Raw genomic sequence first — 16092 nt, forward strand, 5'->3', positions numbered from 1 at the left:
GAAGCTGCACTGCATGTCTGGGACAGTGCAAAGCCATCTCTTTGTAAAGCCAAGTTTAAAGACTTGCTAAGACATTACAGCTCCAGCCCTGGAACTAAAAGTCCGTAACCTAAGTTCCAGGTGCGTGGAGTCATTTGCAAAGCATGGTATCGTCATCACAATAAGTTACACTGCTAAGACATGCACCAAAAGAATGCACAGTGTTATTTGAGAAATCTGCTGCAGGAAGGGTGACAGAGAGAGCAGAAAATATAATTGTAATGGGAAAAGTTATGGTAATGCATTGGTTGAGCAAAGATCAAGCTATACATTAAATATGACCTCAGTGTTTCTGTCACATATGGTATTTTTGTCAAACTGAAGTACTTTGAAAAGAAAGTCAATTACTCTGCTCTTTGGATTTACTAGGAAGGTCCCAATCAGGTTTTTATACTGATGAACTCATTTGCACTGGTAAGTCAAGTTAGAAAACCTGGAAACCTCAGTTTCTGGATCTGCAAATTATTAAGGGATTAACATATTAACCACTTCACCCTTATTCCATCAAATAGGAGGAATGATTATTCAGCATCTCTACAGACCTGGTCAATCATTTAGGGATCCATAAATGAAATTAGGAATTTAACATCCCGCATTTGAAAGCATGTAATTTCTACATTGATACAGTTATCTTAAAAAGTAAACAAAAAGTTTCTTTTTTGTTGTTTCTTCTAAAAATGATGTCTATCAATATAATATAAGCAAATAGAGTTTTTTCAGGAGTTCAATTTCTTAGGATCCTGAAACTAAGCTGGGTCAAAATACTATAAATTGTTATTATTAGAATTTTCTGGAAAGCTTCAAACATAGCTAATATCTATAGAGTCTTTAAGTGACCTGATCCTTGAACCATCAATGTGTGCATATGCATTTCTATAGGCTATTATCTTCAGACTTAAAAAAACTAAACAACCAAAAAACCCACCAAAACCCCAACAAAAAAAAAAACCCAAAACCATCCCAAGATCTGATTTTTACCAAAACTAGATCACAGAGGCACTGCTGTGGATTAAGGTACAATGTGTGACAAAAAGCTCTTTGCCTACTTCTAACATTCATATTGTAGAGAATCTGTGCACATTTCTCCTTCAAATTTTCTACTAAATTTGCCTCAGAGGTTAATCCAGCCTTTTAGGAAAGATTTACTTTTCTCATGCAAACAGATGTCAGACTGTTTACACAGAGCAAGCCCAGTAAACATTGCTGTTAATGTGCAAAGATGAATTCTATGTGCTTACTGGGACTTCTAATGCCACCACACATGTGCACACATTCCCTAAATCCCTCCCAACGTGCACATCCTTGGCATGCTGGGCAGTCCTGCTATACTGGACAGCATCAGGCCTGGGTAAGGAGCATTTGGATCAGAACAAATAGGAGGGGCCAGGCCACTGCCACAACAAACCTCTTGGAAATGCAATGTGTATCAAGAAGAGTATAGCCTTAATTTAGGCTATGCCATACATGTTACATGCTGTAAATTTGCTCAAAAGCTGGTTTCACCTGCAGTTTGTTCTATGATCAAACAAGAAAGACAGCTTGAGCTTGGTTCCATGACCTTCAGAGGCCTAGCTGAACCTGTGATTTATGAGCAAATCAACTGATAATATCTTTTTCCTTAAATTGACACAGATAAAACTCAAAAGCAGCCCTTCAAAAGAGGCTTTTAAGTCTTGAAAGCGTAATCTCTTATGATATAGAAATATTACATTCTTCACTGGGAACTGGCTCCTTTATGCAAAGTTTATAGCTCATGGTATAGTTGCAATTCTTTTTTAAAAGATTGAGTCTTCTCAAAACTTGACTTCTCATTCATAAAAAAAAAGAAAGAAAACCATACAAAAGGAAAAGAAAAACAACAAGAACAAACACCCCCTCTCCCCCCTGCCCCCAAGTCAAAACCTTGTTAGCTATCTGCTTAAATTTACTTTAAAATTAGTCTTAAATACATGGTAATAGTTAAGAAAGTACTTTACTTGTTTCCCTGAACATCAAATATGTGAGTGCATTTACAAACTGCTGCCTTAGGGAAGGTGAGCACTGAGTCTGCTGTACAGGAGGGTAAAGGTAATTCCATTTCAGTAAAATGAATGACTGTAGGTCTTTAAATGCCAATACGCTTCTAGCTGGGTGTGCACTTCAACCTCCTGTAGCTGAGAGGGTGCCTGGCCATCTGATCAGAAGGCTTTTTTCTTGTTGTTTTTTCCACATACTGGCTATAATGGGGGTTACAGGTAGTATTTCAAAGTAGCAATCTCTTTCTTTTGGTGTTAATGCACCTATCTAAAAGTTAATTATGCTTTTTTTCTCCCAGCAGAGGAAAAAAGTTTTGTCAATCCAAAACATGTGTAAGAGAAGAGGAATAAATTAGAAGTATTGGAGTGTTACAGTCAATATACAGCCTTGTAGGTTTTTGTCTTATCTGGCAGAAAATTAGAAGTACCTCCTAACTCTGGCTTTCTGGGCCATGATATAACTGGGGTTGCAACTTTGGGGTGAGTACCATGAGTCACATCTCACCCAGAGGTGATTCCCTCTCAGACACCTGCCCTGGCCTGCAATTCCCCAGCCTTTGGAAAGGACCAGCACGGCCTCTGCACTCAGGAAGTCTCATAGGATGAATTATCACTGAGAGTGGAACACCAGTTGTATGTTTGATAGTTCCTGTCATTTAAACTGATTTTTGTCTTGGATGAACATCTAACAGAAAAGCATATCTAGCACCTGGGACCAGATCCTTTGAAAGGGCAGTTCATTTCCCTTCTCCTTCCCTGTTGCCATGGCTGCCATCACAGCAGGACTTGGCCTCAGACACAAAATCACTCATGTAAGAGAAAGGCTATGAAAACTCCTGAGGTTTGAAACTCACTCACAAACCCAGTCCAAACCAGTCCCAGTACATTGACCTTTTAGTCATGTTGGAGAGCCCCTTTGTCACTAGCTCAGAGAGGAATCATCAGGAAATTGTGCAGGGGGTTTGCAGCAACCTGGAGGCTTCTCCAGAGATTCTCCATCAGTGAGGACCACAAAGCTCAATCCCAAAGGAATTAAGGGCCATCACAAATCTCACTGCTTTCTACATCAGATGCAAGGAGCAATCCTTAACCTGAATTCTCTAAATGCCATTTAAGCAAAAATCTCAGAGTCCACTAACAAGAAAAAAGCAAATAAAAAGCCTTTTAACCACAGACCATTCCTCCTCTGGGGAGAGATGGAGAGAAGCAGCAAACCATACATGCAATTCTTAGCTACACTGCTCAACATGGAAAGGGAAAGCAATCAGACACTAAACAGAGCTGAGACTTTATTGAAACATAAGGTTTTGAACATACTTTTACCTACAGAAGCAGATGCATTAACTGTTGGACAAAAGAGCTTTGACTTTTTAATCATTTATCTATATTAAACCTCTTTTTTTTTATTTTTTTTAATAGGATGGGCAGGTTAAGTCAAAATAAATATCAAAATCTGCTTATGATACAGTGCAAATGGCTTCTCTCTTCCCCACTGCATGCCCCAAATGGTGATAGCAGAATGCTATGTGATACCTGAGGTGAGGGCAGGGAAAAGCAAAACATTGACTGGCCCCAGTAACTTCTGCCTCTCAGTGCTCAGCTGAATTCTCTATGGAGGAAACCTGCCTTGATGATTATAACTTACCTCTTCTCGGTGTTCTTCTCCAGAGCGTTGAACATACCACCTAATAGAGGCTTGCTGGGACTTAGGAGTACATTCCAGAAAAGTGGAATTAAATTCAATGCCAAAAATCACCTTTTCATCAGCAGTTTCATGACTAATGCCTGGAAAGCAAACATGGTACAGGAGATTAACCCTGACCTGCTTTTTAAAGCAATGGGAAAACAGCCTGATTCAGAACAGATGCTATAAGAGTGAGTGAATTATAAAAATGCAAAAGGAAACTTAACTTTTAGCTTAAACTATAACTATGAGGATTTAGAGGCGGCTGCTAACCTTCCTTCAGTGCAACTGGTTTTTAAGGAGGTCAATAAAATCTGTATCATGAGTTTGCTCCATTTTAAACTTGGGGCTTTCGCCTATGAGGAATTTAAAAGCTGACCTCTATTTTTCCTTTAAGTAATGCAACTACTAAACCTGAGCTAAACCTGTTAAGTTAGACTCTATGGTCTGGTTTGTTCACCCAAAGGAGTCACAGAGCTAAAGTAAACTGAAGTTTGCTTCCCTTCAGTGTAATTTGAAATGCTCTGTAGTGTGTTTCAGAACAAACACAGAAGGAGCCATGAGGAGATCTGAAATCCTTTCTTGGTCTTCTGTAAACCTGAGCAAATAATTTCTAATCTCTGCATCTTCATTTTTCCTTCTAGTTTGTCTTATCTGTGTCTTATCTCCCTTAGCAAGACACTAAAGCTGTTTCTTATGCCCTGTGAATACCAGAAAGGAAGGTGAAAACAGTGGTGTCTCCTGATTCAAAAGTTAGCTCCACATCAGAATTAAAACAATTTTGGACCATGCTTTCAATGTAACAAGTACCTGTATGAGATCTATAGAAATTCATCATTTGCATCATTTCCTTGCACCACTAAGATTTAGGTAGAGCCAAACAACTTCATTCAGCCAACAGTCTCTGGGAGAGAATCTCACATAGTGGAGCAGTGGATCTAAGTAAGTTTGGGGACCATAATATTACTGATTATCACAAATGGCCTAAATAAGCCAAGACCCCGGAGTGACAAAGGTCAACTTCACGGGTTTATGGCACACAGGAGTCACTCCCAGGTGGATAAAATTGCTATTGGTGGCACTATGTCAGGGCAAAGAATTAATACCAATTTCTGTGCTACAAGACTGTAGATTTGTCTAATAAAGCTAACTCTTCCAGTATCTCTTTATCCTTCCAGGAAAATGTGACACTGTCAGCCTTTCTGCTAGGGTTTCTATAACCTTGAGCTTTGCACAGTCTCAGATATCAGGGTTTGGAGAGTCGTGGCAAGCAGCAAGCAAGGAAATTCTGGCCCTTGGAATGAACAGGAGTTTTGTCGTTGACTTTGATGGAAATGAGATCCTACCCTGACTTTTTAACTATGTCTGCAAGCACACATGTACAGTCAGAGCCCTCTAGACTGTGCAACAGACTTGAGGCTTTGATCCCATGGCAAGCAGCTCTGATTTCTGCACTGCCTCCCACTGATGCCTGCAGCAGGGACCCAGCACCACAGCAGCACGGAATAACCAGAGATCAATGGCAAGGGGTGGCTTGTCCCAAAGCCAGTGTTCAACGTGGTGATACAATCAATACTGTTTTGTCTGGATTGTTCACTTTAATAAGCAGCTAGAAGAACCCCAGACAAAGCCACACTTGGGTTTGAATGCTATTCATTTATTTTGTGCTGCCACAGGGATTGCTGTGTAACCGCAGGGTTTCACACTGACAGTGCTCGCTCGGGAGAGAAGGGCTGCAGATGCCAGAGGAGCAGCCAGACCCTTTGGCATCTGAAAAGAGGGTGTGGGAAAAGGAGGGGGGAAGCAGGCAGGGGGAAGGGGGTTCTTGTTAATAACAGGAATATTTAAGTAGCTGTGGGAAGGAGAAGGGGCTGGTTTGGCAGCTGCAGCTCAGCCTTTGGGCCAGTGTCAAGTGGCAGAGAGGAGATGGCATGTTCCCCACCCAACCCTGCAAGCTTCCTTGTGGGATTTACTGCCCTGTTTCTGGATGGAACATCATGCACACCCCATTAGCTAACTTCAGGGACATGTGTGATATTTTGGTGTCAGGGGCATATCTCCCTGCCTGGTGTGAAGGGCTGCCCATAAGGGATGCAAGGGTGACATCCCATGCTGGCTGTCCCTTACCAGCTCCAGCTCTGAAAATTTAACTGTGTGAGGGCTAATGGATATGAAGTGTGGCAAGGGCAACTGCTCTGTTGAGCTTAGCAACTTTTTGGACACAGAGGCTGTCACAGCAAAATCTGCTGCCTAAGCAACAAAAGAGCAAGAAAGGTGAAAAATACTCACTGTCTTCCACATCCCAGCACTGTGCAACTGGGTCTCCATACTTGACATCCTGCCTTCTGGCTCGCCTATGGGAAGAACATGCAAACTTGTAACACTTCAGACATAATTGCTGGAATGCAACAACAAAATACAGAGGAGCTCAGCAGATGTGGACTTGCATTGCTCCCATCCTACTGCTGACAATTACAGTCTTAACTAAAACCAGTCTCACCCTCAAAGCAGCATATGGCCTAGAGAGATTTGTATAACTGACATCAAGAGAAGAGCCTGTGATTTGGGAAAACCACTGGGAGGGAAAAGAGAAAAAGCAAGAGAAAAATATCTGCCTAAAATAAAGAGTTGTAAAGCAGTGACAGAAACAGTGTCTAAACTTGCTTTAGGAGCACAGGTCTAATGGTGGGGTGGACTGTGTTACAAATACCTAAAAACTTTTCATGTTGTAGATCATGAAAAAGGTCTGAAGTTCAACAGGTGATATTCAAAATTAAGCTCAGTATTAGCTCAAGGTAATACTGACTAATAAACCAATTATTAAAATGAAGAGAGAAGAGCATGTATTTTAGTTTGTTAAAAAACCAATTGACAAATCTTGTTATTCTTCATCTTAATGAAGAATAAAGAATAAATGGACAGAAAAAACATCATCTGAGATGATCTACTAACTTGCCCACCAATCTGGGTGTGTTACATGAACTCACCATGATTTATTGTCATTTCAATGTAATAGCACTAAAAAAAAGGTCAACTCTTCCTCTGTGTATGACTGCATTTATTTCACAAGAGCTATGGAAAAAAATGGAAACTTTTTCAATTTTTCAGTAGAAGAATTGGAGACCCAGGAAAGAACTGGTTCTTTCCTCACAAGCAGCTGCAGTGGGACCTCCTGTGTGCAGAGCATGGCCTCGGAAGGAGAGCAGGTTGCTAAGGCTGATGTGTTCACTGAGCAAAAGCTGTAGACATGCTGGAAGCACAGCCTTCAGCACAGAAGGAAAACATTCAAGCAACTGATCTGCTGCAGGATTCCCAGGGCCAGTCACCCATCCTCTCTTTTGGAGACACAGACTTTTGGCCTTCCCTCCAAGCTGCACATCTGTTAAAAAGCACGGACCATCGATCTCCGTGTCCCAGCCCACCCCAGACTTCAGCAAGCCTCATGTGTCACTAACTTTGCAGTGAGCCTGAACACTTGCTTTTCTCCTTGCTTTTATGCTTCTCTGAATTTAGTTTGCTTTGGCTATGAGGGAGAACACATAAAGTTTCTTGACACCATGACAGGGTAACTTATGAGTCATTAACTTCAATGGCTCAGGACCCAGCCCTGTGACCCCTAAGGTAGAAAGTGTCATTCCAGAGCCTGAGCTCTAACTGCAACCCCACTGCAAGAATTACTGTCAGGAGGACGTTGTCCAAAGCAGAATAAAGAGGCTGTGAAGGACTCTGGTTCCAGCTAACTCAGCCCAAAACTTCAGGAGACACCTCCAGCAGCTTAGGCACTGCACTGTTAGACCCTGCAGCGTGCTCTCCCTCCATCAAGATCCAAGGTGTTGTCCTAGCTGGTGGGTATAGAAAATTCAGATCAAACTTCTTTCACTGTGGAAAGACTGCTGCCAATGTGGTCAAATCATGGTACTTAAATCTCTGTCTCCCTCTCATGGCTAGACCACAAATACAATTGTTGGGTTAGGTCAGGGAATTAAATATATTTTATTATTGACCACTCTGGGATGCTACGTTAAACTCTGCTTTCTAACTACTCTGAAAAAGTCAGGAGCTTAAGAGAGGCTCTTGCCTCTTGGGCAGAATTAGCCACAACCTGGACCTCCATCTGAGCATCTTGTGACTTAAAGCATTCAGCATAAAAAAGGAAAGTGATGGATTTATGATCTTAGCTGCTGTAGCCAAGTTACTGTCACACACACTTAAACAAAGCTATGTTGTCTTCACAGCTCTTCGAGCAGAAATGTGAAACATGGCCAGAGTATGATCACATTTTAAGGCAAATGATATGCTAAGTAAAAAGGCAACAAGTTATGAATTGGAACATCTAAAATTCTTGCAAGCAGCAAGATCTTTTACAGCACATCATGGTTTTTTCTTACCTTTTAGAAGTGGGGGCATATCTGGAACAAGAGTTTCCATCCCAGGCACAGTATGGGTCTCTGGCAAGGCAGCAGTCTGCACAAGCCTTCCCATACGTGTGACATCTGTGCAGAGAGAGCTGAACCAATCCATCCCTGGAACCAATGTACAATTGTTGCTGCAAATCAGGCAAAGCGAATTAATTAGAAGTGTTCTCCAGTAGCCGGTGTAAAAAGTTCCCTTCTTCAGTGCCACAGTTGCAGACTTTTAACCTTACCCCAGATTTTGTAAAACAAGGGAAAAATTTCTCCTTTAGTGTGAAATGTTTCTCAGGGCTCAGTGTGAATTGGCCAGTGCCCATCCACCCCAGCAACACAGAGAGAGGAAAGGGGACTGCAGTCCTGGAAAGACACCAGCACTCAACACCCTCACACCTTCAGATGTGCGCTGTACTAAAATATCAGAACCAAACCACGGAAAGAATGGCTTAATAACACATTTCTAACAAGGGCTGGATAGTCATGATGTTAACAATCTGGGAACTAGGGGTGACCTCGTGTGAATAAACCTCATGTTCTGCTTCTGATCCTGAGGTAGGACAGGGATAATGTTACTGCCCTCTCCCCAGGTGCGAGTGGGTCGCCTGTGGAGCCAAGGGTGGTCCAAGCTGGAGCTGGCTCATGCAGCACTTCCATCTGGCCTGCCACCTTTTTTCATGGGAGATGGGACCCAGCTGTGCTGTGCGTGCCTGAAGCCAAAATACCTCCTCCCGTGTGAGTGAGCTGGGTTGTGCCAGAGCTGCTCTGGCCACTTCTGCGGGTCAGGGAGGGGTGGCTCTGGTGTCACACTGCCTCCTGAACATGCAAGGAGCCATTCCAGAGCTTGGAGCTGCCATAAAATCCTTTCCCATCAGGAGATACTGCTCTGGGACCAGCCCCTGTGCTGCCAGGGCTGGACCACCCAGATTCAGGCTGCAATTTTAGAGGAGGGGGACTGGTTGTGTGCATACAAATTTTAGCACAGTGAGGCCCTGATCTCTCCTGACTACTAATAAAAATAAAAACAAAAATAGTAATAATAATTTATTGCTAGATTGTAAAGAGACAAGTATTTCTGGAGGCAGGAAAAAGAATGTGCATTGGCTTCTCTTACAAATCCCACTACCATATGACTAAAGGTTTGTTTCCCCGAATAATTACCAGCCTGGGTACACAAATTACTGTTTGTAAGCAAATAGGAATTAGGCAGGGAAACAATTTCAAACACATCCCCTTCCTTCCAGTTACATTTTAAGAGCCATCTATGGAAAGCTTGGCCACTAAGCAACAGGCGTCACCTGAAAATAGGTGTTCAGTGTACCCCATATCCTCCAGTAGTTAAACAAGATTATGATTACCTGTTTCTGAGAAATCTCCATGGTCGAGATAACTGAAGGATGCTGAAAAATAAAACAGCAACATGTATTAGTTTACAAATTCCCTGCTCTTAGTGAAAAAGAGAGCAAAACTTAACACACAATAAGCAAATAAAATTACGGGTTCGTTTGCACGGTTTAAACAAATATGAAAAAAAAATCCCAAACAATAGAAAATCAAGAAATTCACGCTGCCAAAAAGAACTCCCATCAATTACCCCAGCTGGAAGGAGGCAATTAGATTCTCAGAGTTTGCTATTTACCCCATCCTGGACAATGAGCCTTTACATCAACTTTAGTTCATATTAAGCACTATTTGAAAGGCTTAGTTGCCATTTAAGGGATACATAGGCAGATCTCTGCACCAGGATATATTTCATGAGAGACAGTGAAATTTTTGCCTGTAACTGATGTAAGAACAGCACAAAGCTCAGGGTATTAGCTATCACCCAACAGAAGATTAATCTAAGCCTATTGTTTAAGATTAATGCAGTTTGAGGAAATAAAGCACATTTTTTCAGCCATTACCCCCTTCAATTTTCTGTATTCAAAAACATAGAGGTAGTAGTTATAAACATTACCAATAAAAATGTGAAGGAATGTCTACTGAGTAGAAAAAAATGACCTCTTTTTGTTTTAAATATGATATGGCACATTTTCCCTTGACGTTATGTTTTAAGAATGCAGCAAATTGGTGCACATACTGGAACTGCTCATTATTTGGCAGGCCACTGAGTAATCTTGGTATTTTCTGAGTGATATTTATAATTGGTGTCCAAGACAGTGGGAAGAAGACATAGAGATCCTTTAAATCAAAGTTTCATCATACACATGACATATCAAAAGGCATATGAAGAAATGAACTCTTTGAAATAATTGTTAATGGTTCCTGTGCTTACACTTGGAAAAGTTTCAAATTCATTTATTCAGTATGGACAACAATTTGGGCTGGACAGCACATAGCAGAGAGGATGTGAGGAAATTAATCAAAATGCTGTGGATGCAGACAAACTTTGATGGAAAAGCAAAGTGAAAACTGGAGAAGAGTTGTGCAGCATGAGAAGAAAGCAAATTGAGAATGCAAAGAACTAAGAAGAAACTAATAAATGGAAAAGAAAATCAGTAGGGAATACAAACGTTTCCATTTTTCTGATGTAAAAGTATGTTGATGTCAGCTCCTTTACCAGCACTAAAGTTAGTTAGAAATTGTGCCTGTGCGACAAAAAGAATCTTGGGCTTTTCACAAACTGTATTTATGAAGAAGTCATTGGTGTTAGCAAGGTTCCAGTTACAGAATAACCAAATCAAAATGGTAAAAAATACTGAGTCAGCCTTCACCAATAAATAAAGGAACACTGATAATCAAAACTAATTTCTTTTTTATTTTTCTTATGCTTTCAATTCCCAATTTAGCTATTTCAAAGCATTTCTTCACACCCATGGAATTTGGTGCGCTTGTCTTTTAAAACTTATGATGGTACTTAGAATACTGTCAATGCCAATTGGGCCATAGAAAATGTTACATTAAAAATAGAATACTACTGTTTTAATATGTATAAATAATAAAAAAAGTGGGCTCATAATAAGATTTCAAACTAGAACAAAGCAGGCTAAATGACACTTTCTATGGGTTTGAAAAATCACGGTCTGTTTGGTTTTGGACATTTTTTAATTGACTTGCCCAAAGAATACCAAGGCATTTAAAAATTTACGTAGTGTCCCTCTGGAAACTTGAATGAGTTCCAGTAAACAACCAACCAGACAGACAAAGCCAGTTTGGGCCACTGAAGTCCCCTGAATAATATTTAATTGATGTTGTGGCTATTAATGCTTACCTTGAATATCTGCAGCTCCTCAAGGACCACCTCCTCCTTGGTCCACTTCTCCTTTGTGATACTCACAACCTTCAGGACTGTGCCTACATCTGAAACAAATGTGCCTCATGTAAAACCCTCAGGTATGTTTAAATAGGTGTGGGCTGCTCCATTTCCTGCCCTGCAGATAAAGCTCATCCATGAGGGATGCTGCTTTCCAGCCACACCTATCCCCACTGCATCCACTGCTGCCTGCAGAGCTCCCTCCACACAGTGCATTTATGGTTTCACTGTATGGCTGAGCCAACACAGTCACAGGCTGCTCCTGGCAGGGATGGTCCAGCTCTCCTGCTACACAAGCACACAAACACAGACAAGCATGTCCATGCTGCCAGCTACAAGTTTCTGCACATGTCTCTGAGCCAGAACTGGGGCCCATCTGACCCCAAAGAGAACTGGCTCAGGGGACTAAATTGGCAGAAAATGATTTCCTCTTTTTTATAGAATTCATTTGTTTCTAGTATAGCTCCTTAATCAGAAGTAAACTTCATTTTAATGCAATGAATTAAGCAATACACTTTTTAAATTTATTTTTTCATTTATAAGGATTTTTTTTTAAATCCAACTTCATTCAGCATCAAAATCTTAATTTATTCATTACTTCTTTGGAGTCATCCAGAGGATTTTTTGAAGTCAAATCTATTCATCAATTTTAACCTGGATTCTTGCTTGCTGGAAAAAAATAGCTTCTCATTTTATGTCAGACCATTACACATTAGTGAACCTTGAATGGCCTTAAAAAGAGCTCAGAAATTGCTCAGGGGAAGTGGGTTGGGTGCTGGGATGTGAGAGTGATGCAATGCAGCTTAGCCCTAAGCTCTACACATAGCAGTGAAATAATGAAAAATAATACATTATAAGGGAAAGAATGAGATTTTCATTCTTCTTTTCCCAAACTATTGAAGTTCATATTACCAATCAATGTAAAATTATTTTCCTTATGAATTAGAGGTTTTTTCCAGAGTTTGTTTGACATAATTGCCAAAGTCTGCACATGTACAAGTTGGCTGTGTACATTCAAACATATAATAAGCTACTGATCTTCTGCTGCTCAGCATCTCCAGGATTATTTGTTATTTCCTTATTCAGTCTCTCTATATAATTGAAATTTTATCTTTCAGTGAATTTCTTTCCTTACAATGAGTTTAGAGGATAAAACAGAACAAAACCATGCACTTAGAGAGACGAAAACTCACTTTTAAAGAAGGCATTGCAGAAAAATAAATGTCTGCATATTGTGGAGTGCCATCTAGTGACTGCATGGTACTTGCTGGCCTTGTCACCTCTAAACCTGACTACTTACACTTGGAAGTGTTTCTCTTAGTGCCAGGTAGGAACAGTTAACCTCAGAGTATTCGATTGCTGGTCTCTCAATATAATTTTATTTCTACAAAAAACTTTAAAATGGAGGACAACAAACATGTGAAATCAGGCTCTACATCCACTAAAAGAATATTTTGTACATTTTTACAAGTGAACTCATCGTCTCAGACAGCTAAATTTCAAATTACTTTTTCTCACTCTTATCAGAAGAAAAGTAAGTTTCAGTGAGCACTCCCAAATCCTAGGCATCCCACAGTTTGGGGAAGAGTTCCTTTTACTTTGTTGACTATATTAATACTGCTCTCAGAAAGCAACAAGGATTTTCCATCATAATGCTAAAAGCTCATCCCCAGCCTTCTCAGCCAGTGGGGGAGCAAACGGCACTTTAATGCTCTTTTTTAATGAAACTGCGCTTTTTTCTCTGACACCACTGTACTAACTTGGGATCACAGAGGGTCTGTGACATTCTCTGCTTTTAGAAGACAAGGGCTGTGAAACCAATTTTGCAGAAAGACATAAAAGTTCTGAGAGAGGCTATCTCTAGACTCCTGTGTGGGGTAACACAGGTAGAAAACTCTTCAAGGCTGAGACAAGCCACGTTACAAGAGATGATGCTCTCTGACAATTCACTCCTTTCCTCAAATTACTTCAGAATACCCACACATCAAATTGTGCTATATGACAAAATTTGCTCACAAGCCAGATAAAATGTTGGGCAATTCAACAGCACTGGGGTGGGATTCAAACTGAAATCTTAATTTCCCTGCAGCTCATGGTAATAGCTCATCCACTGCACTTGGATAAACCTTGCCACCTCTGTGTACCTCAGTTTCACCTTCTCTGAGTGGGGGATAATGGCATTGACCTCCTTACTAAAGCACTCAGAACTACCAGAGGAAAGTGCTTGCTAAGACCTATAGAGAATGAGACAATGTTGAATTATGGAATAAGAACAAAAAACCCCAGTGGAGTAATGTGGTAGCTTATTACTTCAGAAATGTTATGAATAGGTATATTCCTATTCCTTAGCATACCTTGCTGTAGGGTGATTCATCCAGTGATTCTAAATTTAATTACTATGGGAAAACTAGGCCTTTTCCTTAAGGCATTTATCTATTATAAAAATGTAAATAGATAAATAATTATCCATAAAAAACAGCAAAGCAGTTTTTTCCCTGACAGAACAGCTTAACCTCTCTCTCTGTTCAATCCTGGTTGTCACATTTGGAGCTATCATGTTGCTAATTTTTATCTTTAAAATTAGTTGAGTGGAACTGTTGCCTTAGGCTCAATTTGAAATCCTTAACTGCTCAGCATCACATGAGATAAAATGCTGAAGCACCATGTCACTATCAATAATAGGAAATGCTTCTTGAAGCTATCAAGGTAATTTCTTTTTCTTTTAATAGTTTTATTGATGTGCTTTCAGCAGGATGTGAGACTACCATGTAATGTAAAGACAGGTAGCACTTGGAGGGTAAGAAAGTTCAGGTACTCTGACCCCTAAATGGTTTATCACCCAGGCAGCAGGAGGCATTTAAATCCCAACAGTAGTAATATCCTGAATTGACAAATTAATTTAATTTAAGCACTTGCATGGAGAGCTGGATCAGAACCAGGAGCACCTACATGCTTCCTGAAGCCGTATGCATAGGAAAAAAATGTTACTCTAGAGCTTTATTCAGCTTTATTCAGGACCTACTGGACTAAAGGCGCTCCAAAAGGACGGGGTTTGTGCAGAACGACACCGGAAGCTCTCCACCATACCTGTTCCCAGGAAGATGACATCATACTGCCCATCCTCTGCCATGACATGGTCCACCACGATCTGCGTCAGGCGATAGTCCACGTTGATCCGGGTGAACACCGGCGCTCCCGTCACCGGGTAAACCGGCTTGTGCATCAGCGGGTGCCGCCGGATGAAGCTGATGACTTCGTCAGGGAAGTCCCTGGTGGACTTTATGAGCGGATCGTAGGTTTTGCTGGGACACTGAAGGACACAGAACAAGGAGATGAGAGGAATTTTACGAAAGAAGCGCAAGTAGAAATCAAGTTTTCTGCAGTAACACTTGCAAAGCTGGTAATAATGGTATTTTTCAGTGGTTCTTCTCATCCCAAAGCAGCACTTGGCCACCAATGCCTAATTTTTTGAAAGAATTGCTTTAAAACCAGAGAAATTCTCATGACGGGCTGACTGTGGGTGCAGAGAATTTTACCTCCTTGTTCCCTGCCACGCTCACTGCCATAACACCACGTTTGGTATTCTACACAGACAAGGAGAGGAAAGAAGACCTGTGACCTGTCATGCTCTGCAGGATTCACTTCTGGGCACAGCTAGCAGCACAGATAAATTTGCTGCAGGCTGCCCAGAGCAGAGCCAACAGCAAGCCTGGGCTGCCCTCCCGTGGCTGCTGCGGGAGGAGTGCACGTACTTCAACTGCAGCCTCTCAAGGTTCTCCTGCTTTTAGCGTTTCTGTTCCTCTTTCCAAAGCTGCCCGAGTTGCTGCCTGAGTTTCTACCTCTGGCCTGAAATCAGAGGCCATAGCTTTTCCCTGTATATGGCTTGAAATCAATTAATTTTCAGTGAACTCTACTTCCTACACATCACACCTATTTTCTTCTAAAAAAGGTGTATTCTCCAGATGCCAGAAAATCCCTGTGGCTCATTATTTTTCAAAATTTGCTTCCTTACTCATTCACTGAGGTGACATTCTTGACCAGGCCCAGGGCTCACCTGCTGCAGAATCTTTTTCTCTAGCTTTTAACAGCACAGTCTCATCCTCTTCTGCTCCTTCAAACATTCCTCACTCCCACTTCTATTTGATCCCTACTGACAAACTGGTCACTCCACCTGTTTCTTTCACTTACACAAAGTTGGTTCCAACACATCTTGCCTGAAGACCACCCACAAACCTATTTCTTCAACCTCCATCAGACTTTTTCTCTTCTGTGCTTTTCAGGGTAAGCCCAAGTACGTATGTGCAAGGTGGTTCATTTTGGTGACCCGTGATCTTTCATCACCTATCTCTGCTTTCTTTCCACAACTGTTTGCATCTCTTTTCTGTCCCTTCTTTTACAATCAGTCTCAAATCCAAGCCTGAAAAAACTTCCTTTTTGAATATGGATGCATCTAGATGTGTTACTAGGGAATTAAAATTCTAAGATGAATGGGACACATTATTCTAGTTGGTGACAACCTTTCACATACGAAAAAGTCACTGCGTTTTTTCTAAGTTTTTAATGAAGCAATCCCTGTATTTACTGCCAGGTGGAGCTCTAACACAGCCTGTGAAGAAAGAAGCGTGATCTGCTAATACCTCTGTATTCTATCAAGAGTAAGTTAAGATTCGTGGTGAAGTTGCTCCACAGTTCTCC

General features: G+C 41.0%; 1 protein-coding gene across 4 annotated transcripts in view; it reads right to left on the reverse strand.

Moving 5' to 3' along the window:
• Positions 1–16092, reverse strand: part of SEMA3D (semaphorin 3D) — a 139728-nt gene that overhangs the window by 12455 nt on the left and 111181 nt on the right. For all 4 annotated transcript variants that reach the window (XM_071424040.1, XM_071424039.1, XM_071424037.1 and 1 more), the window contains 6 exons: positions 14485–14707; positions 11356–11444; positions 9503–9544; positions 8127–8284; positions 6028–6092; positions 3700–3839 (listed from right to left, as the gene is read on the reverse strand). In XM_071424040.1, the coding sequence (XP_071280141.1) occupies positions 3700–3839; positions 6028–6092; positions 8127–8284; positions 9503–9544; positions 11356–11444; positions 14485–14707 (717 nt within the window). The remainder of the gene's footprint in view (positions 1–3699; positions 3840–6027; positions 6093–8126; positions 8285–9502; positions 9545–11355; positions 11445–14484; positions 14708–16092) is intronic.

Source organism: Agelaius tricolor, unplaced genomic scaffold, assembly GCF_023055355.1.
Source record: "Agelaius tricolor isolate 1412-34295 unplaced genomic scaffold, bAgeTri1.0.p SCAF_3, whole genome shotgun sequence".
Taxonomy (NCBI): Eukaryota; Metazoa; Chordata; class Aves; order Passeriformes; family Icteridae; genus Agelaius; species Agelaius tricolor.